The 23,312-nt window shown below is 37.2% G+C and overlaps 1 protein-coding gene across 1 annotated transcript in view; it reads right to left on the bottom strand.

Annotated features, from left to right (window-relative positions):
• Positions 1-23,312, bottom strand: part of CSMD1 (CUB and Sushi multiple domains 1) — a gene marked incomplete at both ends in the record, with an annotated part of 1,228,645 nt that overhangs the window by 84,414 nt on the left and 1,120,919 nt on the right. Inside the window, 2 exons of the mRNA XM_082481062.1 lie at positions 3,407-3,592; positions 13,796-13,984. Of these exons, the coding sequence (XP_082337188.1) occupies positions 3,407-3,592; positions 13,796-13,984 (375 nt within the window). The remainder of the gene's footprint in view (positions 1-3,406; positions 3,593-13,795; positions 13,985-23,312) is intronic.

Genomic DNA, 23,312 nt, shown 5'->3' with positions numbered 1-23,312 from the left:
GCCTGGAGAAGAGAAGGCTGAGGGGAGACCTTATGAATGCTTACAAGTATCTAAAGGGTGGGTTGAAGGAGGATGGAGCCAGGCTCTTTTCAGTGGTTCCCAGTGACAGGACGAGGGGCAATGGGCACAAGTTGGAACATAGGAAGTTCCATTCAAATACACGGAAACACTTCTTTACGGTGAGGGTGACAGAGCACTGGCACAGGCTGCCCAGGGAGGTTGTGGAGTCCCCTTCTCTGGAGATTTTCAAGACCCGCCTGAATGCAGTCCTGAGTAATGTGCTCTGGCAATGCTGCTTTGGCAGGGGAGTTGGACTAGATGATCTCTAGAGGTCCCTTCCAACTCTGAAAACTCCGTGATTCCGTGAAGTTACTTATTTGCCATTCAGCTAAGCTTTCTTAATAAGTATCTGTTGATTGGTATGTCATGTAATTAAGTTCAATAGCCTAATGTCCACGATCCATCTGTGTCTTGCTGCATGACCAGCACAAATCATATTTCTCATGATTCAAATCTGATGTAAATACTTCTAATGAAAAGAAGTTTCAAATGTCTGCCTCAGGCATTATATTATCAGAGATATTTTGCAAAACAAACTGCACTGATTTCAACCTTCATTTTAATAGACCTGGGGATAAAATGAATTCATTTCTTTACCACTTACCTTTCTGTGCTGTGTGTGTTGCTCATTGAGTCTGAGATGTTTCTGTCTCTGGAGACTAAATACATTTATCCTTACAGCAGCAATACTACAAAACCAGGTTGTTATGCAGATTGTCTAAGCTTTTCTGCACTTTGCAAGTAAGAATTCTTGGGGAAAGCACGCCTGCCTCTGAACAGCAAACCATTTTGAAAATATTGACATTAATATTGTCATGCAGATCACTAGCATTTTAATTTAGCACTTCTGGTTTTAGAAGTAACAGGATTCTTTTTCAAACTGAATAAATTTTTAGAAAAGGAAAAAAAGAGTAAAAGTGTTGTAAATATATATATTTTTAGGCTATTATAAACATTAAACAATTAATGTTGAAAGTTGTGCTAAATGTTAATAATTAAACTTTGTTTTACAGGGTACTCATTGTCTGGTTAAGTTTGATCATTTCAATATTGCAAGCTTTTTTTTTTCACTACAGATATACTGTTATTAATTCAGTACTTTTAATCCCCAGTTAGTTTAACTGGCCTCTTCCCTCCAAAAAAAATTTGGTTGATATTTCTGCTGATTAATCATTCAAGTTTTGTTCTTTGCACCTTGTGAATTTTTTTCTGAGAGAATGAAGTACAGCTCAATACACTGGGGCACCGCCTTCCTCCTGCACATGCCTCTGAATTCGGGGCACGCCTGTGTGATCACAGCTGGTTTTGAATAATCCTTCTTATGTACTCTTTGGAACTGCTGTGTTCAGTTTTAGGCACTGTCCTTCAAGAAGGGACTTGGAGATTGTCCAGAGGGCAACAATGAGAATCACCAGTCCAAAAAGTGTGAAGAAAGAGTGAGAATGAATAACAGCAAGACAGTTATCTCTAAAGAAGATGCGACTGAGTGCATCAGGTGCAGGAGCCAAAGTGTTGGGGGGGGGGGACCTCTATGAGGAGAGGCTTGGGCTACTGGACATAGCCCGTTCCAAACAACGCACCATAGGACACAGCTGAGCCCATCAGCCAAGACGGTGCCACCTCTGGAAAAGTGTGTGCAGGAAAGGGTAAAACACTGCACAGACAGAGGAAGAGGGAACAAAAAGAGTGAGAAGCAGTAGAGGGAACAGCAAGGTCACAAGAGGAGTAAGTGCTCCAGGCACCAGAGCTGGTATCCTGCTGCAGCCCATGGAGAGGACCATGCCAGAGCAGATATCCACGTTGCAGCCCACACTGGAGCAGGTGGATATTTTCTGAAGGAACTGCAGCCGATAGAGGATCTGTGCTAGAGCAAGTTTATCCTGAAGGACAACAGCCCATGGACAAGACCCATGCTGGAGCGGGGGAAAAGCGAGGAGGAAGGAAGAGCAGAGAGGAGCTTTTTATAAACTGACCACAACTCCCATTCCTCATCCCCCAGCACTGTGTGGGGTGGGGAGAAGAGTCAAGAGCAAAGGAGTGAAGTTGACCCTGGGAGTAGGGAGAGAAAAGTGCTGTTTTGATTTTTTTTTCTGAAACATATTTGACCCTATTTTAATTGGCAATACACTAAATTAACTTGCCCCAAATCAAGTCCTCTGACAGTAATCTCTCTGTCCTTGTCTGGGCCCACAAGATTTTTCATCCTATTTTTCTCCCTGTCTGGTTGAAGAAGGGGAGTGAGTGAGCAGCTGGATGAGGATCTGGCTGCTGGCCAAGGAAAACCCACCGCAGTGAAAGAGCAACAGTTTTCAAATGAAATAACTTCTATTTGTCCACTGTGGATACAAAGAGAAATAATGCCTTTAAACTACCATACACTCGGAAAAACTTTGCAAGGGGAAAAAAAAGCAAAATATGAAATAGAGTACTCAGGAAGGTCCTCAAGATTGGGTTAAATGATCATCTGTCAGGGATGCTTAGAAGATCTCCGGAAGCAACTTTCAGCAATACTTTCTAACAATTTTGCTGTCAATTAATTCAAATAAATGAAAAACATTTCACAATCATGTATAACTTCACAATTCTTATATTCACAGCATTTTACTCTTTCTTTAACAACAAGCTGTATTTTACTTGTTTGAAAAATCAAAGTGCTTTTCAAATTCAGAATCTGGAAAGCATGTACATACACTGTTGATTAGTTCAAGATTCTAAATTAACTCTCAAAAAAATTTAAGTATAGTATTAGAGCAATTAATAATTTTAAGATAATGTCCTAATTGGTATCTCAAGTCAAGTATTCAAAGTCAGGCTCAGTTAATTATTGCTTTGATCCAGTACAAAGATAGGCTGTGGTAGCCCAATGCAAATGAGAGGCAGCGTCACATGGCAGAGGCGTCTGCATTACACTGGCTAGTTCTGACAGGAGGCAAAAATGAAGACTAAAGGACTCTTATCCAGCTTTATAATCTACAGGAGCAGTATTTTAAGAAATAATAGTTTTTGCCTTTATTACTTTAGAAGCTATATTAAATTACAGTTGGTGGTTGTAACTTTATACTATGAAAATAGAGAAGAGCACACTATTCATAATAAGAAAATATAAATGAAACTGAATTATCGAATAATTATAATTCAGATTTTTTTTAAGAAGATAAACATGTTTTTAGTCTTTTTTAATTAAACAAAATTATAGTCCTCTTCTACTTTACTAAATTCTAAATGATTATTTGTTCCTGAATGGGCAGTTCAGGGGATAGGTGTACATAAATCCTAAACATCACCAGTGAAGATTTTCCTGACAAAGTTCAAGGGAAATATGCTTGGGAAATACATGCTCACTTACATTTGCAAACAGGTGGCCTCCCTTTGTTGCTCCATAATCCATCTTCTTGACACACTGCTGTTGCCTGTTGACTAGATTCTAGCTTGAAGCCTTCATTACATTCATATATCAATCTACTGCCCAAAGTGAATTCATTACCTATAACTGAACCATTCCCAGGGGATTCAGGAATACCACAAGACACAGCTGAAAAGAAAGGAAAGAAAAAGATAAAGAATCGGCATTTTCTCATGTATTTTTTTTAAATATTGTCCCACCACTGAAATAAGAAACATAGATTAACAATTTTGGCATATCACATTCATAAAAACTGAAAATAATTTTCCATCGTATTTACAACATTCTGATGAATTTAACAGTATTCAAAACATTGATAAACACATTGAAGTGCATCTAATACAGAAAAACATTTTATATATCATTATTTTGTTTAATCCAAGCACTGTAGAGAAAGAAATTGCAATATAGACTAAGGGCAATGGTTTATTTGCTAGGGAAAAAAACTAGAAAAAAAAATCAAGAAAGTGTCCAAAATGATTTGGTCCAAGAAGCAATGAACTGGAAAATTCTTAAATGCTTTCTAATAGTCTGCTTCCATTCTCTCAGGGCTTCTTTCATTCCTGCACTGTTACAAACAAAACTTCATATTTGTTTGTTCTATGCATAAAAGACAATGTTATTTAAGAATTCAATTTAACATTTTTTGTCTGATAAGAAAAGCACCTAAATATATGACTAGACAGGGAAAAGTTCCACTGAAGTTAAGGGCATTATTCAGATATTTAAACACTTACTTACATACCTGACTAATTCACTTCAGAATGAAAAATATTATGTGAATTCAGGCTTATTCATTTTCCATATTATGAAGGAAATTACTTACTGAATTATTTGCACTTTTTTTGCTCTTTCAGAATTTCTCTCCAGACAAGCAGTTATTCTTTCAAGCTCTCAAAGTTTAATTTGCTGTCAACTTAGTGAAGTTTTAGGAGCATCTAGTTTTTTGGCTTATCTATTTCTTTATTTATTTTTATAAGAGCTCAGTACAGTTCATTTAACACTATCTCATAACATACCATTTTAGGGCACAGCATAATTACAAAAAATATTTATTTCAGTCACTTTTAGGAAAGGTCTCCAAGGCAGGATTGCCTTCTGCCATCTGACTTCTCAGCTCCCTTGACTTTGGTAAGGAAAAGAAGAAAGGCAACTCTTCAGTATCCTTTTAAAAATTTCTTTTAATGCTATATTTTATTTTAAAATAGTTATTTATGCACAGAGATTAACTCTAGGTGCTTGAATAAGTCAGTAATGTTGGTAAAGATTTTATATTTGCCCCTGGGCACTTCTGAAGGGAAAGTCATAGTATTTTCTCTGAAAGATATTTTCTGCAAAATGGTAACTTGTAGCAGAGAACCTATTACATTATAACAATGAATCTATTTAAAGAGTTCATATAAACTAATGCATGTGTGTACAGAATCACTACCTGCTTTGAGTTTGGCATCCAGTTTATTGCTCTTCAGTAAATACACTGAATAAAACACAGCTTTGAAGCTTTCATTTCTAAATATTTACCAATAAAGAGTGGAGTTTTGCAAATGAAAATGTCTTTTCCGTATATACAGTCAATTGTAAGAAGCAATTCAATATTTTAACAGTTAAAAAGTCCTTTGGGTATTTGTTCCTTTCCCCTTGACACTGTGAAGTTTTATTATTTTAAGAAAGTCAAATTCTTCAGAAGAAGAAATGACAGCCTTTTTTCTGAAATCTGTTAAACAGAGGTAAAAATAGGCATTTTTAAAAAAATCTGATTTTTATTATCATTTACACAATTCAATGTAAATGATTAGTTTCACAACACATTGTCATGGTACCATAAGCACAACCCTCAAATTTGTTTTCAGTATTCCCAAGTTGTCACATTTCAGGCATTTGAATTAAACTCGACACAGTACTGTGCGTATTATTATACTGAGGAGAAGTAAGCATTATAAAATGATGAATGGTTAGTTCATTTCAGTCATTTGCTTCCATCTGGAATCTGTCAAATTGCTAATAGAAGCAGAACTGTAGGAATGTTCCAAAATAAGCTGCTTCCTTTGTAACACAACTTCTTGGCCCTTTTTGCACCCTAACCAGTGCTGCTCTTGTCTTCTCAAAATTGCGTATGTCTCTCTCAGTGGTTAAGGGCTGTGCCTCCTGCCACTAGAAGGAGGAGTAGTGGGACAGAGAAGGGAGAGAGAGGTGGTAAGGAAGGGGTTCTGGAGACCCACGTTTGCTGCTCTTAAATTTGTTAAAGAAAGTGGAGAAGGGGAAGCATAAAAGCAAGTTCTGCTGCTTCTGGGAGCAGGTCTTTGTATTAGGAGTCATTCCCCACAAGATGACCACAGCAGGAGTGATGGCTTTTCAGGGCTCCGGTGTGTTCAAAATAGGCAGCAGAGCTGCACCTGCAATGCTCTATCCACTCCCTGAATAACCAATTTAATCCTTTACCTACAACCTGAACCAATTCTGACCCCCTGTCATGTAAGCGGAATTTTAAATTGGCAAAAAGTTTGTTTGCATGCTGAATTGACAAAAAAATTAAACTGTTGCTCTGTTTTACAACATCATAAAAATGCCTGTGCATTCTCCATTTCCAGTCCTGCTTACTGTGCGATGTTTCAGTGTCCCCAGAGCCTCGCACTCTGTCCCTCCCTGTCCTAACAAGCCTCTCAGTTCTCTTCTGCCTTGTGGCAATGTGTCTGAATGTTTGATGAAGAATGTAATTGGGTTAAGATTTAGCTTCTTGTCAACTTCTTTTTCTGGTCTCCTTTCTGATATCAAAACAACATTCTCTGTGTAAAGTGTGCCTACATTTAATTGTATAAAACCAAAATTCGGACCTATCACTCTATCCACCCATACACGTATGTGTACGTCTGTACATACAGGTGGATCTTATTCTAGTTTCCTCTAAGTACTTCAAATATGAATAAATTTCAAATTATTTAGTGGTTTCTGTGGAGCAAGAAGAATTGATTATGTCATTTGAAAACAAACAAAAAAACAGGTCTGTTTAGTTCATGTTCAAAGCAAATACTTCTGTTAGCATTTCCTCTTCATCTCTAGCAATAACCTTTCTAGAAAATACCGAAAAGTTCAAGCCTGAATAGCTCTTATGTGCAAGTTAGTTTAAAGAATAAAATATGTACAATGCCCAGGTCACACCTATCCACTATGTCAGGTCTGATCCAATGTCCAGGGTACTAAAGCACCTCAAAATCTATGCTTACTGCTGCACTTCACCACTTTTATTCTTAGTGTTGGACCTCAGTCCTCTGCTGTCTCTCTTCTTTCCTCAGCTGTTGCTGAATCTTGTACTGCCACACTGTGAGATTTTTCTCACTGCTGCTTTAGCCACTAATCATAAAAGCAGTTTTGGCATTCTGGCACTGTTCCTGTTACAGTTTATCTGTTTGTTTATTGTTTGCTTCTCCCCCAGAAACTGGGATTGGAAAGAAATATTCCTGCTGCTACTAATTTCTTAAGGCTACTAATGGCTTTTAGAACGGTAGTGTCCAAACAAAACATATCAGCACAGCCAGTTTCACTAACTAGAAAGTACTTTGATGTTTGAAGTGAAGTTACCTGAAGTAAACAGACTGAAATGGCATATTATCTTTGGACAGCTGAAACAATGTCACTGCTGTCCCACATCCAAGTATTTTGAAGCTCCCAGCTTCCCATATGATTGTAGAATGATAAAGAACGATGTCAGAAAATCTTCTGACGTGAGGAATTGTCAACATGCTTCTTAGGTCAATGATTAGATGAGACTGCCAAGTTCCAGCTGGGAGATGTGTGTTCAGAGTGTGAAAAGTACATAACTCCATCTTAATTGTCTCTATTACCTTGCACAGCAGAAAAATATACTTCTTCCAAAGAACAGGCAATCAATGCAAGCAGAAAAGCCTTTTACTACTTAGAAACTGAGATGCAGTTTTAGTTGCTCTTTAATGTTCCACGTGTGTTATTGGAATTTCTTTCTTATCAAAACCAGGAAATGTAAAGTTTATGGCAATCCTTTTAAGTATCTATACACCTATATATCTTTAAGATACCTATGTATTATTCCTATTTAGAATCAGAGATTCATAGAATTGTTTAGGTTGGAAAAGACCCTTAAGATCATCGAGTCCACCTGTTAACTTAGCACTGCCAAGTTACCACTAAACCATGTCCCCAAGCACCGCATCTACCTGTCTTTTAAATACCTCCAGGAATGGTGACTCAACCACCCTCCTGAGCAGCCTGTTCCAATGATTGATAACCATTTTGGTGAAGAAATTTTTCCTAATATGCAATCTAAACAACGCCTGGCACAACTTAAGGTCATTTCCTCTTGTCCTATCACCTCTTACTTGGGAGATGAGACCAACACCCACCTCACTATAACCTCCATTCAGGTAGTTCTAGAGAGCGGTAAGGTCTTCCCTGAGCCTTCTTTTCTCCAGGCTAAACAACCCCAGTTCCCTCAGCTGCTCCTCATAAGACTTGTTCTCCAGACCCCTCCCCTTCTTTGCCCTTCTCCGGACACACTCCAGTACCCCAATGTCTTTCTTGTGGTGAGGGGCCCAAAACTGAACACAGCATTCGAGATGCAGCATCACCAGCACCAAGTACAGGGGGATGATTACTTCCCCTAGTCCTGCTGGCCACACTACTCCTGATACAGGCCAGGATGCTGTTGGCCTTCTTGGCCACCTGGGCACACTGCTGGCTCATATTCAGCCAGCTGTTGACCAAAATCCCCAAGTCCTTTTCTGCCAGACAGCTTTCCAGCCACTCTTCCCCAAGCCTGTAGTGCTGCATGGGGTCGTTGTGACCCAAGTGCAGGATCCAGCACTTGGTGTTGTTGAACCTCATACAACTGGGCTTGGCCTATTGATCCAGCCTGTCAAAATCCCTCTGTAGAGCCATCCTACCCTTAAGCAGATCAACACTCCAGCCCAACTTGGTGTCATCTGAAAACTTACTGAGGGTGCACTTGATCCCTTTGTCCATATCATCGATAAAGATTTTAAACAGAACTCACCCCAACACTCAGCCCTAGGGAACACCACTTGTGACCAGCTGCCGACTGGATTTAACTGGATTTAAAGCATGCAAATTCACTACATACAGAAAAGCAGCTGCAGACTGCATTACAGTCAGACATTGAGTTTATTTCCATGCACTGGAAAATCCCTAAATTTAATGCACAAACATTTATCATCATTTAGTGATCTGTTTCTGGCATTGAGCAGTGCTGAGAAAAGCATTTAAATACCCTAAAATTAAAGGTAGCGATAAAGAAGTCCCTGAAAGTGGGATTTGTAACAAAAAATATGCTGAGTTTCTTATGCCTATGATATCCAACCGGAAAGATCAGGGAGAGCCATACAACAGGAATCCTAATTCTCAGACTTGGATACATATAGAAATAACAAAGAAACTGAAAACTGTATTGTGTGGTCTAGGGCTGTGGGTATAAAAAAGGGTCATGAATGGTCATCTAGTTTATTCTCCTATCACAAGCCAAAATTACACTTGACCAAGGTTCATGCAGTTTGTTTCTGAAAGACCAACAATGATGAAAATTCAACATTCTCCACAGGCAATCTATTCCAGTGTTTCACTAGCCTCTCTGAGAAAAGAAAACAATAACGTCTAACTTAAGATCCTTTTGAAGGAAATTTAGCTGTAATTCCTCTATCTAGAAAGGATACAGATAATTATTTCATTCCTCTTTGGAGCTACATTTAACATATTAAAAGATTGTTACCAGGTTACCCCTCAAATTTCTGGGTTTTTTTTTAGTCTGAAGTACTATACTTCTTTTACTGTTTTATATCTTAAAATATGATTACAGGTTTAGAATATGTTATAAGAGGGAACTGGGACTCCTAAACTGTGCTACCTACCTCATATTTTTATTTTAAGACAGGGTGCTAAGAGGGACATTTTTTGCATAATAACATTTATCAAAAAGGTAAAAGGCCCAAGTTTCATTCCATGCTTAAACACACAGAACAGCTAATTTTATGAAGAAGCAGTTTGGTGATCCCAGACTCATGGGTCTTGGGCAAACTGCAAATGGATGCTTTCTAGCCAGTTCCCTAAAAAAATGTAATCAGTCTTCTACCCGAGGGCAGACATGGAACCCAGTTATGGTCCTGGAGTAACCTTTATTCAGCACAGCAAAAAGTACAAGGGTCTTTAGCTCAGCCAATGCAGTTCGATCCACTTCAGCAAGCACAGAGTAATCCATAGTGACAGAACCTGGAATCAGGATTTTAAGCACGAAATGTTGACATCAGCTATATTTTTATCATGACACAGTCATAGGTTTTGAGCCTTTCCAAGTACCCGTGATCCAGACAAGAGAGCTTCTTTCTTAAAACAGGTACCTCCATTTTTCTTTTACAAATCTGTTAGCGAGTAACTCAAATGGTGAAAAGCGGCAATGTGTTCTTCGAGACTCTTCAAATTATTTTTAATTCTTTTAAGAATGAGTACAAAAAAGCTGGGAGGAACAACGCCAACCTGTATATGAAGAACAGGTTGGATAAAGAGGGGTATTTGTTCATGCCTCTCAGAGGAACACAGCCACTCTATTACAATCTCGCTGCCACCGTGTCTCAGCCTCCAGATACCTGCAAACCCACCACTCCTCATCCATATTGACCCTGACAACTCTTTCTTGTTTTCAGTTTTTGATTCTCACTGCTCTTCTTGCCTAACTTTTCTCTTATTTTCTCTTATCATACATTAATCTCTGAGCCTCAGCCTTCTTTTCCTACTCTCCCCAGCATGGGGATCTGAACGTGAGCTAAGCAGTGGCTATAATGGCATACCTATGTAGTTGCCAGGATCATTACTGGGACCTATACTATTTCCTCTCAGCAGCTATCTTCTGCTATTATATAAGAATTGATATTTTCTCTGCTTATAAATACTTTGAATATAGAATGACTCAAGTTTCTCTTTTTCCTTCACAAATAAAATAAAAACAATGACAATTACTTCTAATTTCCTAGATAGGAGTCAAGTTCTTTATATATTGTCCAGGACATTATTACATATGTCTGCATTTGATAAGACTGGAATTCGAAAATTTCCTCTGATGCTACCAGATTAACCCATATTAGAGATGTGTTCATACTAAAATTGATATTGTTAAATTAAATATGCAAAAAAGAACTCCCCTGTTTCAGAATACAACCAAATTTTATTTCAAACATTAATTCGGACACAGTCAAGTTATTAATTATAAATGTTACCCTGCAGGAGTGGTTTTACAGAAATTTCAGAATTAATCAAAGGCATTTTTATTTGGAAACATCCTATAATTAAATCCATGAATTGGACCAAATGTGTAATTTTAATTACTTTTCAAAGACAATGTATGTATTTTGATAACAGATACTTAATAAATTTAGAAACATACTTTGCATTTCAGAGTTTATTAAAAAATCCAGACGTACAAGTTGGAATGATTGTGTTGGAGTTGTAAAAGTGATATTAGAACTGAGGTATCCTACATTAAAAAGAAATTTCTAGTAAAGCTTAAACTCACTCCCTGTCTCCCAAATCTTTTTCCCCTCTACTGCTAACAGAAATTTACATACCCACAGCCACATATATTGCTGAAATTATAAACATGGCTTAAAATACAAAAATAAAGTAGCATTGCTAAAATTTCACAGCTATTTCTGCACATAGTGATAAAATAACAAGGTTAGACACATTGTCTGAATTATTTTCTGACTTTATTGAATCTGCTGATTTTTGTTCAGGATTTACTACTTTCTGGTACTCTTTGTCACCTGGTTATCCACAATCAAGTCCTGGGACTTCATGTCAAATCCTGCTCATATCTGCACATTTTTCCTCCCACTTTGTGGGAATTATTCCATTCTGCCCTTAAAACTGGGGACTTTTTTCTTACGTTGTTCAAAGAACTGTTCTCCCTGTTATTCAGAATTCCTCATACACCTCATTACATTTCTATATAGTTTTCAAAGTTAGAATGGCAAATTGGCCAGCCTTTCTCTGCCATTGGTATTAAAATGTGAATATAAAATGCAAGAACTAGAAATGTAAAAGAAAACCACTTAAAAATTAGACTATTCTTAAAAAATGGGAGAAGCTAAGAAAAAAAGGGTAACACTATTTTTTAAAGAACTCTAAAGTGCTGGAACATCATATTTTCATCATGCAGACCTCTGCTATCTGGTTGAACAACACTGGTAGTAGTACTAGAAGGTTACTGTCATCTGGATGGATAAGCAGTAGAAAGGTATGGGGTAAATTTGCACATAATTCCTGACAGCTGAGGAATCATGAGGTCTTAAATTCTGGAGAAAAGTATGATCTAGGGGGTCCTAAAGTTCATGACCCCATCTCCTCCAGCCTAACAAGCACATGTGGAATATTGTCTCTAACCTCACACACTCAAAGTACCTGAGCTCCAGAGTAAGATGCCAAAATTTTGGTGCCTTTTAAAAAAAGATACCTGCTGGCTAGCCGGCAGAATAGCTCCCAAAGTTTCACTGACAGTATTGACTAGATAAACTACAACAGAAGTTAGGCAGATAGGGTTTGATCTATTTCTTTTTCCCATTCTCTAGAACTGAGACATTCTTAGGCCTCCAAGACATCTGATAAGTCTACTGGGTACACCAGAGGAGCTTGTGCCTTTCTGGACTGGTAGATGGAGGACAGGCAAAATACACCTAGACTGCTAGATGGAGGACAGGACACTAGACTTCTATGTTTAAACAGATTAATCAAAACTTGAGCTCACATACAGATGTTTAAATTTAGTCTTAATATTGAACAGAATTGCATCTTCCACTTTCCTGATCTTCTGGCCAAGCTGTAGGCCCAGTCATTATTTCAGGTTCTTTAGTGCAAAACGTCTCTGAGCTTTCAGTTCCTATGCCAGCACCAGCTACTGCAACTAAAATGCATTTCAAGTAAGCTCAAAAGCGGCTCTTGTCCCTAAACTTACCTCGTGCCCAGCCCACATACAGATTCTCCCATGATTTGGTGACCTTAAGGAAGGTCAAATGGCATCATATGCTATAACACACGGCATAACACGTTATGGCATATGAGATTAGAACACATCCTGGAGTCTGGAAGCAAAGATCCTGCTTGTGACACACTGGCAGTCTGATCTTCTCCCTGAGATCCTGCTTGTGACACACTGGCAGTCTGATCTTCTCCCTGGACTGGTAGGAGTGTAGCCACATGGCACATCTAGCCATGAAAATGCTCATGCTGAAGAAATATTTAACTACCAAATCACTCTGTATAAAAGATGTGAACTGTACTCCTTCACATTCTTCAGCTGCAGCCAAATTTCTGCAGCTTTTTATATTTCTTCCAAACAACACGCCCTCAACTGAAGAGTAAGCAATATACCAAATCTCAGTTGACCTTTATCTTTTTTTTTTTTTTTAGGGTGCAAGATAGAACTTCCATAATACTTGTCTTGAAGGAGATATGAAACACTGCTGTTAGTCTTCAAAGTTAGGAATAACTAAACACAGGTTTTAATTAAAGAAGTTCCAACAAGTCTTAAATATGAATGTTACTACAATATTTTCCTATAAACAAAGCAGATTAGAAGCAGAAACAAATGAAAATATGTTAAAATAGGCCATATATTATGCATAAAATTTTTCTTCTCTCCCCTACATTCCTGATCTTATCTGACATACAACTCCTTAGTCTCCACTAAATGTTTACTGAATAATGTGTGAAAAAGCATTTTGAATTGAACCCAAACATGTTTACCTGTTTTGTACTACTTTATGTTACTCCTCTGTATTTTGTGTGTGGCTTTCCACACAGGGAAAATGATAAACATTTGACAAATAGTAACTACTCTTAACAGATGTCTGCAACAAGCTAAAGTAGACCCTGCCTAACTCCAGGATACACACCAAAAAAACAACAACAAAAAAAAGCAGAAGTTACAAATTAGGTCTTTAAAGCACTGCTCATGTAGTGATTTTCTAAAGTAATCAAATTAATGCCTGAAAACTAAGGAATGTTATAAAATGTTCTGTAATGCAACAGTGCTATGAACTGTGGACTCTTTAGAGATATGTATTTAACTAAATAAAAGAAAGTACTGAAAATGTATTTTTTATTTGGTCTGTATTTGACTGCATTAAGCTACTTCTTAACTGCACACGTTAAGTACACAATTCAATATGTATTTGGATAAATTCACGATATCAATATAACTCTTGGCATACAGCAGTATTGACAATTCTGCATCTTTGTTTTGTAAAATATTCTTTACAATGAAATTATAGAAGCACACTCGATAAGAAAACACTATCTTACCTTGGCAGATTGGCACAGGAGAATCCCACTGATACATGCCATTTTGGTGACGCCTACATGTGGCATTATTGCGACCAATCATTCTATACCCAGGTTTGCAGTAATAGCGAACTTTACTTCCAGCAGGACCACCTGTTTTATTTACAATTCCACCGTTCCTCAAGATAGGGTTTAAGCTGCAATAGGGAGCTAAATGCCAAAAAAGGGGATATTATTAAAAACACATAAAACACACTTCATTTACAAAGTTCACATTATTTATGACATGCAAACTTTGAATACCATTAAAATTAGTACAGAATCCATTACATTACTTCAGAAATCCTCAGCGAAGATTTAGAGTTCTTATGCAGAAATATCATGAAGTTCAAAAACATGGTTTATAATCACAAACCATTTTATGTTATTGTACATGAGGAAGCTGCAATCAGGAAACACATAGGTTCTTCAGTACATTTGCGCACACTTAGTAAACAGTCTACTTCAAATTTGATAAATTTATAAACTTAAAACTGTTCTTTGAGCTACCTAATATGCAAAACTAATTATGAAGTTTTATTTAAAAATCCTGTGCACTTAGACATCTTAGTCAAAAATTAAACATTTTGCCAAGTATGTTAAAAAATTACATGACAAAGTACAATAGACTGATTCATCAGATGTATTTTTTTTCCAAGTAAAATGTATGAAACTTTTTGCGTACGTGTTTCCCCAAGGATATTATATGGCAATTGTATTATTTTTTTAGCAAAATAATGTAACTTAGGTGAGTGCAGCTGCTTAAATGTTGAATTTACACTACATCTGAAGTAAGAGAGCATGCACTTCTTTAAATACAAGTTTTGAAATCAAAATAAACCTTGCTGAACCTTAATTGCTACTAGTACAAATACTGTTCACAGAGAAGTTTTCCTGAACCAGTATGGTCATCCACCATCCATCCATCCCTGGAGGTGTTCAGAGCCAGGCTGGATGTGGCCTTGGGCAACCTGGTCTAGTGGGAGGTGTCCCTGCCTATGGCAGGGGGGTTGGAACTCGATGATCTTCAAGGTTCCTTCCAACCTAAACCATTCTATGATTCTATGGTCCTCAAGAACTTGTGACATATAGGTGAAATGTTTAGACATGTGCTGAGGAAGTTAAAAATGTACAAAATTTATAATTGTGTCAAAAAGTGAGTAATAAAGACCAGTGTTTTTATAAAACAAGGTTGCAAAAGCTGTACATAAGAATGGAGCATGATTACCCAGACCGAATCCAAGTCAAGCGAAAGTACAGGATAGTGTGACATACATGTGGAGTCTAACACGAATCTGTTTGTTGCATGCAATCATTTATCACTGGACAAAAGCAATATTAAACAATTACCTTAAATCCATATTGATGTACAAGTCACCGCGCATTTGCAGCAACGCACCACATCAAGCTTACAGAGATTAGTATCTTTTCAGAAGAAGCATGGTAGGACCATGGCTTGCAGAAAATAAACCTGGCTGAACTTCTACCACTGAAATAAGCTTATGAACATTCTTCACGGGGAAGACAGTGTTGAATTCCACTGATAGCTAAACATCAGTACCAAGGACACTGAGACTGTAACTGCTGCTACAATACTCTCTACATCATACTGAAACGTGTCTGTTATGATGTTCATATAATCTTCCAGAGACAATTACTCAGTAGAAGTTGGGGGTTTATTTCACAAGTGCATAATTACAGAATTTGGTTCACATCTACAAATATTTTTCATATTATTTGTTTCTTGCATATATCCCTGAGTTCCTTCTTTCAGTTTTTGATATCTAGCGCTCTGATTTTTTTTTAATGTATATTTCATCACCCTAAGGTGCACTTATGATACCAGTTACCACCTAAAGATAGATGGTTCTATTCACTGACTGTGGAGTTATCATAGACCTGATTAATCTCCTAACTGAGATTCTTTCCTTTAAATGTCTAGATTTAGACTCAATATATCAAATTAGGTATTTCTAAGAAATGGCACTCAACAAAAGGAGTAAAACTAGGTTCTACATTAAAGATGCTGAAAAATGTTGGCATCTGTTGAGATTCTATTAAAGAATTATAGTTCTTAATTAAGCAATGTTATTTCTACTTGAAATGTCATTTTTACATATTCTTTCACTTAGGGACTTATTTTTAAAAAAATAAATCAAAAAGAAAAAAAAAAACAACCCCAAAAACCAAAAACCAGGATGAAAATCAATAAGCTAGGATGATCCAGTAAAACAATTGTTTGGGGTCATGTTCTGTATCCCCTATAAGCACAGTGACATTCAGTTACAAGCCTAACTAAATTAATTTAATTACTGAAATACTCTTTACATTTAAAAAGAGATTTGACATTTAAAGAAACACAATAAATATGGCTTTAATTTTCTTTCAACCTATTGAAGAAAAAAAAATGATATTGTTATTGCAACACAAGCTGGTTGAGATCAAAAGACCAGTGGATAAGTCACCTTCAGTAACCTCTTAAGCACTATTTAATTTTAAATATCCTAGGAGACCTTAGGAACAGCAGGTGAGTCCTAAACGTAATATGCCATTCAGACAAAACTCAAAATTTCTCTCCTCAATATTGCAATTCTAAACAGAAAATACTTGCCATGTGATGTGTAACCCTGTAGCCCAGTAATACAGCATTGCCTTTCCTAGTAACAGGTCACAGGCTTTGTACTGAGTTTGCAAGTCCTCAAGACAAAGGTTTGTCAGGTTTGTTTTGTCTCAACCTTTTTTGACGTGCCTGAAGCTTGTTTTGGTTTGAACAGATTTATTTCTTCTGGTCAGGTGGGTATAAATTGGACTATACATAGTAGAACCATGTGTAACTTGAACTTGACCAAGAGGAGAGTATAAAAATGTGTTAGCAAACAAAAATAATCCTAAACAAATCCTAGATTGAGGAAGAAATCTTCAATATCACACTCTTCCTGCTGAAGGACTCTAGCTGCTGATGACCTGCAGTATCTCCCCCAACATACAAACACCAAACTGAAGCCATTGATCTTAGCTTCTCAAGGAGTAATGGAAGCACGACTGTAGCACCAGGGAAAAGGTTAGATAATGGGAACTGTGTGCATAACAATTCTAACTGTATTGGTTTTCTGTACAGAAGCTTTCATTTTCATTTTCTCTCTTTTTTTTTTTTTTTTTTTTAATAACCATTTAATCTGGATCAGTAATTCTTTTTTTAAACTGATAAATTTCAGGTATACTAACAGTAAATTTTAGGCTAGACACATAAAACATGGGGTTTTTACCCACAACAAGATTTTGAGCACAACAGGTTGTATTTTGTGTTCTGATAACCTCGGAACTTATTGACCTTTTTTCAACTGTGGTTAATTTTAACAAACTATAGTACACATGAACCTCCAAAGAGATCAGCTTTAAAATGGCATGAAATATGGGATATTCAGGCTACTGAATTATACAGAATAACGTTGAAATACTGAAACCTTCATGGGGGGCCACAGGGGGAATATATCAGTCATAATTGTTGCTTGTGTTGTAACAATTAACAATGCTCAGAGCCCAAAGGCATATTTTAAACTCTCCAGTGAACTAAGCGGTGTTCAGAACAAAAATCAAGCAAAAAAAAAATCTTTTGAACTAAGAAGAAACTGATACAAGAAAACAAGAGGAACAGAAAGCAGCAATATCATTCAGAATTTACTTAAACATCACTTTGGCAAATATACTTTAGTCCTAATGGCTATTATTGCAAATCCCATGCAGAAATCCATATTGTCCTTCCCCAGCTACCTTGATGACTCCTGTATATCTGCTGCTTTCAACCATCCCTGCAACCTCCTGTTACTACTGCTTACTTTTCCTGCCACCCCAAGTGTCTCACTTGAGTGAGTGGCAGCAGTTGCACGGGGCTGGAGGAAATTGGGAAGAGGAGATCTAGGAACTGAGATATCTTGGTAGAGCTTTGTGGTCATCTGACATTGAAAGTTAGAGGTAGAGGCTCAAGTGTGAAAATAAAGCTATGCTTTGCATTTGACTGGGTAGGAAGGCTGTAACTGGAGAAAAGAGAGAAAAAATATTTGACACAAAAGTACTGGGTTTCAGAGCCCACAGGAACAGCACTCATGACAAACTATGCAATGAGACCAGAAGTAAGAAGGGAGGGATTGGAGGCTAAGAGCCAGTGATGGAAACGAGAAAGACAAGGACCTGGTAGGCTATTGATGCCAATTCTAATAGAATCATAGAATCACACAATGGTTTGGGTTGGAAGTGACCTTAAAGATCATCTGTTTCCGACCCCGCTGCCATGGGCAGGGACACCTCCCACTAGACCAGGTTGCTCAAAGCCCCATCCAACCCGCCCTTGAACACCTCCAGGGATGGGGCCTCCACAATGTTGCTGGACAACCTGTTCCAGTATCCCACCACCCTCACAGTAAAGAACTTCTTCCTACTATTTAATCTAAGTCTACCTTATTCCAGTTTAAAGTTGTTACTCCTCATCCTATCGCTACACTCCCTGATAAAGAGTCTCTCCCCATCCTTCCTGTAGGCCCCCTTTAGGTACTGGAAGGCCACAATAAGATCTCCCCGGAGACTTCTTTTCCCCAGGCTGAAAAACCCCAACTCTCTCAGCCTGTCTTCATAGGAGAGGTGCTCCAGCCCTCTGATCATCTTTGTGGCCCTCCTCTGGACCCGCTCCAACATGTCTATGTCTTTCTTATGTTGGGGCCCCCAGAACTGGACGCAGCACTACATGTGTGGTCTCACAAGAGTGTGACCCACTGGCCACACTTCTTTTGATGCAGCCTAGGATATGGTTGGCTTTCTGGGCTGCAAGTACGCATTGCTGGCTCATGTTGAATTTCTCATCAACCAACACCCCCACATCCTTCTCCTCAGGGCTGCTCTGAATCCATTCTCTGCCCAGACTGTATTTGTGCTTTACTCTGACATACATGCAGGACCTTGCACTTGGCATTGTTGAAGGCCTTACAGTCTGTAACCTTATGATCATACTTTGGTTTTGGTTAGGATGTCTACTTTAAAGGATATAGGGAACAGTCTCTAGTTATTCTTTCAGTATATATACCTTTAAAAAAAAAAAAAAACAACTAATTTTTTAAGATGTTTCCAGGCCTTATTAGCTTCAAACTACTCAGACACTGCTGTTTCAAGATACAATTTTAATGTGTTTTTTATAAGGACTGTACATGTGTTATCTGGATATTACATGAATATTAACTAACTTATTTTCACAAAATTGCACTAAAGCAAGAATCATTGTTATTATACCCATTTTACAGATAAACATTTCAAAGAGAGTAGATTAAAAATACTATGATTTTGACTATTTCGATAACTATGATCTGTTCTTCCCAGCCTAGTTCTACATGTTCAAACACAATTCGCACTGACTTCAGTTGCAGGAGCATGCACTCAACACTTCTGTAACTGAAGTTTAAAAGCATGACACCAAAACACTTGCTCCAATTTTTGAGTATTTAATTTTGTGACAAGAATCATATGTTTGGGTAACATGTTTAAAATAGTTATTTAATATTGATCAGTTCTACCTCCTACTCTTACAGAAACACTTATTAATGACAGCATTTAAAAACAGTGGCAGTAGGCAGTTAGTATGTCAGAAGCCAGAAACAATGCTGCAGGCAAGCAATGCCTGTAGCCCTCAAGCATGTAAAAGCCCTATCAAAACTCATAGTATTTTGTGCTGCAAAGGGAGTGAAATATGGACAGAGAATGCTGATACTCAATGTACTATGTCTAAGCTATACGTACCATGAAAAGAAGGAAAGCATTTGAGGCAAATTATTTAAAATTCTTAAGATGGATTTTTATTTTACAACTCTGAAAAATCTTGTTGAAGACTCAACACTTGTTGAGACAGTGACGGAATATTGATAAGACTCCATACAATTCCCTTCTTAACCTAAAGTTTAGTAATTTTTAATCTATTCTTTAAACTGAATTCCCTGCAGAGTCCAGGATGAAGCATACACAACATCTTCTAGGATCAGGAACTGACATATTAACTGAAGAATCACACAGAATGCTATAAATAAAAATGCCTGAAGATCTGGAGGGTAAGCAAATGCTTGAAGAATGTCAGACTGAAAACTACAGCCACTGTCAGCTGAGTGAAAATTCTGGGCTTAAGCAGGAATCTCTACAGAGCGCTCATAAAATGTTGCAGTCTGGTATCAAGGACCACTGGGATAAAATGCTGTTTTTTTCCCAGCCAGTTTCTGAGAGGGAACCTAGGAATGACAATGTGTTACCACAAAATGTGATAAACTTGTATGAAACTGTTCCAGTGACCTGAAGTACCTTTACCTTTACAGATTTAATTTACTTTTCCAAGTGACATAGCATCCACATTCTTTCAAGGCCTCAAACACCAGTGGTTTTTGCAAGGCAACATACTGAATGTTTTCAGCTCGCTTATAATCACAGCGTCCATTTGTCACTTGCAACTGAAGACCAACAGGGTAATAACTGCCTGGCTACATCACACATCACTAGTCAACTGATGTGTGGACAGCAGCACAGATAAACACTGATTTTGCATTTGCAGGACTATATTCTGCCTTTCACAAAGAATATTCTCTTAAGAGCTGGAACATTTAAACATTTATGCTGAGATTTTTAGAAGCTGGTTGAGGCACTCTATATAAAGGAAGCTCAATTAAATAATTCCCAATTCCAAATTAAATTTCTTTGAAACTGGATGTCCAAACCCCTCAGATGATTTCGTAAATCTCAGTCTTACAGTGAATAATATGACATTTTCTCTAAAAACTTATTTTAGCAAAGGATTTAATTTCCCAGCAGTATCTTTGATTAATAGTCCAAAAACTTATGCAAAAAAGATATAACTATCCACTGAAACACTGCCCTATGTCTGAAATTATAAATAAACAAAAATCTTTCCTTGAAATCCCATGTTACCTTTGTTTATCTTATATGCTAGATTTTTTGTTGACAGATAAAAAGTCACAGCTTAGTCCACTGCTTCCTTCTAACTTTCCCTTTTGGATACTTAGTTGTCATCATCACCACGTTGCCAGGGGATCTTATGTCCTTTGTGCTGCTGGTCTTGAAATATCCAGTGAGGCAGAGGTTTACTATCATTCTCACTTTAGACATTCTCCCTTTATAGATAGGAAATCAGATGCTGGCTTAAGTGATCAGGTAAAGTCACACAAGAAAACTAAGCAGACCTCTTCTGATTACTAAACCAGTTCCTTAATTAGTGGACTATCCATTCCATGTTAATTTTCACTTTAAAATGTACAGAATAAAAAAAGGAGAATACTTAACCAAGCACCAAAAAAAGGTCAGACTGACATTCTTTTTCTTTTGCAGTTTATCTTTAAATCTAATGTGTAAACGGTATGAAAACAGCAAGGTAAATTTGCAAAGGCCTATTCTCTCTTTAGTCACATAATTGTGAATGTCTGCCTCTTAAAAAATAAATATCTGACTAAATAACCTGCTATTTATAGTACAGATGTTCTTACTAATGGTTCAACATTTATAAATGATCCTGTTTATATTGCTCTTGATTCAAAGTATTGTATAAACCCCATTGTGTGACTTTCCTGCTGTATTTACTACAGCAAATTGCCACCTAAAAGTTTCAGAACCACAGAAGAAACAATTATAAAGAGTCTGATTAACTTCTCCATACAATTCCCTTCTCACTTCTAACCAGCTACTGGAAAATGTAAAGACAAAACCAAACCAATCATAGCCTTTTCTTTTAATTTGAAATAGAAAGGAAATAGGAACAGTTGTTTCACAGGTACAAAGCTTAAAAATAAGATTAAATGAATGGTGAAGAATTAAGCTTCTTGCAATAACAGATGAGGTTGCAAGAGCAGAATAAAGGTAAAATAGAAATCTATGGTGGGGTTATTAATATATATATATTACATATATCTACAGTTCTACTGGCAGCCAATTACAACTTAGCCAAGTAACCACTTGCCTTATTTACTATTGAATGACTTACCAGAAGTTAAACAAAAGCCTGTAAATGTTATAGAGGCAATGTGACCTTGCAAAGTAGCGAGCTAAGTACTCCTCTGCTTCCCAAATCACCATGCCTCCAGCTGATGTGCCAGGTACTGTAGTGCACTTTCATTCCTTCCACCACTACTTAAAAAAAATAATTATCCCCCTCTTCTTTGTTATGCTTTTGTGCTAGCTTGCTAGGGTAGGAATGTGCACGCAGGGTTATAAATTATTGAGGGAAAACAAAGCCAAGAAGCAGATCCTGCAGGTATCTTTCAAAGCTGTTTCAAGGTTTATATCTCTCAGAGAGTGAGTTTTCTAGCCTGGGCTCAGCAAGTTCCACTTTCTGCACTTACAGTTCTTCCCCATTTGTAATAAACCCAGATGCACCAGGAAGTCAAGCACTACAAAACAACAAGCAAGCATTATAAAAAAAAAAAAAAAAAAAAAGTATTACAGCTTGCAAAGCATGCAATACCTTTTCTTTATATTTTTGGCATACATTTCAGTGATTTTACTGTACTACATACCTTTCAAAGAAGAAAGGGATTACATCCCTAGAGCTGCAGGAAATTTTAACTGATGCTTTCCCTCCTAGTTTCACTATACTATACAGATACTCACTAGATTAAGGAAGACATCATTTAATACTTAGGTGTTAGTGCAGTTAGGAAATTTTTTATTCAGATTAAAATGATGCTAGTGCCTCTATAATATTCAAGGTCCTTAAAAGAATATCGCTCTGCTGTAATGCTATAGTTCTTTTCTACTAAGATTTAGCAAAAAGCCTTAAACCACAAGATAGAAAACATACAAATAACATTAGACAAATAGCTTACACAAGTAAGCTCATATGCTAAAGGCAATATTAAGCATTCTTCTGAAAGCCTCCAGCACTTTTTAAAAGTGAAGAAAATTTGTATCTACAAATGAAATCTAGTTGTGACAAAACCACGATTTGCAAAATGTTGTGCACAGACATAGCTGGAGAAGAAGGGGAGGGTTGTGGGAGGGCAGTAATTCATTTCAGTAGGGTCTACATTATGAGAAAGCCTGCTGGCTCAGTCACAGCTGCCACCGTATCAATAGTCTTTTTGGGATCTTGTATTTTTCCTACTTTCATGATGTTGCTTTCCCTCATTAAGATTCAAATCCAATTGTTTATGCTGCTGCTCACTGTTACTCTTCTTTCATGCTGATTATTTCCATTGAATCTCATGTAAAATGTACCAAAGTTTAGAGAAAAATGCAAGCGCTGACTGTTAGTGAAACAGAAAAAGCAAAACAGTTGTTTCTTCCTAAAACATAGCCATAAGGATTGCATATCTCTCTCCAGTCCCCCAATTTTATTATTAGTTGCAGCTAGTGCCATAATAATTGATGAATTGAGCCTAGCAATTAGACAGACCACTTCTTCACTACTGCAAAACATGTTTTGTGTACACATAAAGGTGTAAATTAAATTCTCATTCCTCAAAAA

The sequence above is a fragment of the Vanellus vanellus genome, assembly GCF_965231255.1.
Source record: "Vanellus vanellus genome assembly, chromosome: 3".
In the NCBI taxonomy this organism is placed as follows: Eukaryota; Metazoa; Chordata; class Aves; order Charadriiformes; family Charadriidae; genus Vanellus; species Vanellus vanellus.
This window is presented reverse-complemented; position numbering and strand designations above follow the sequence as displayed.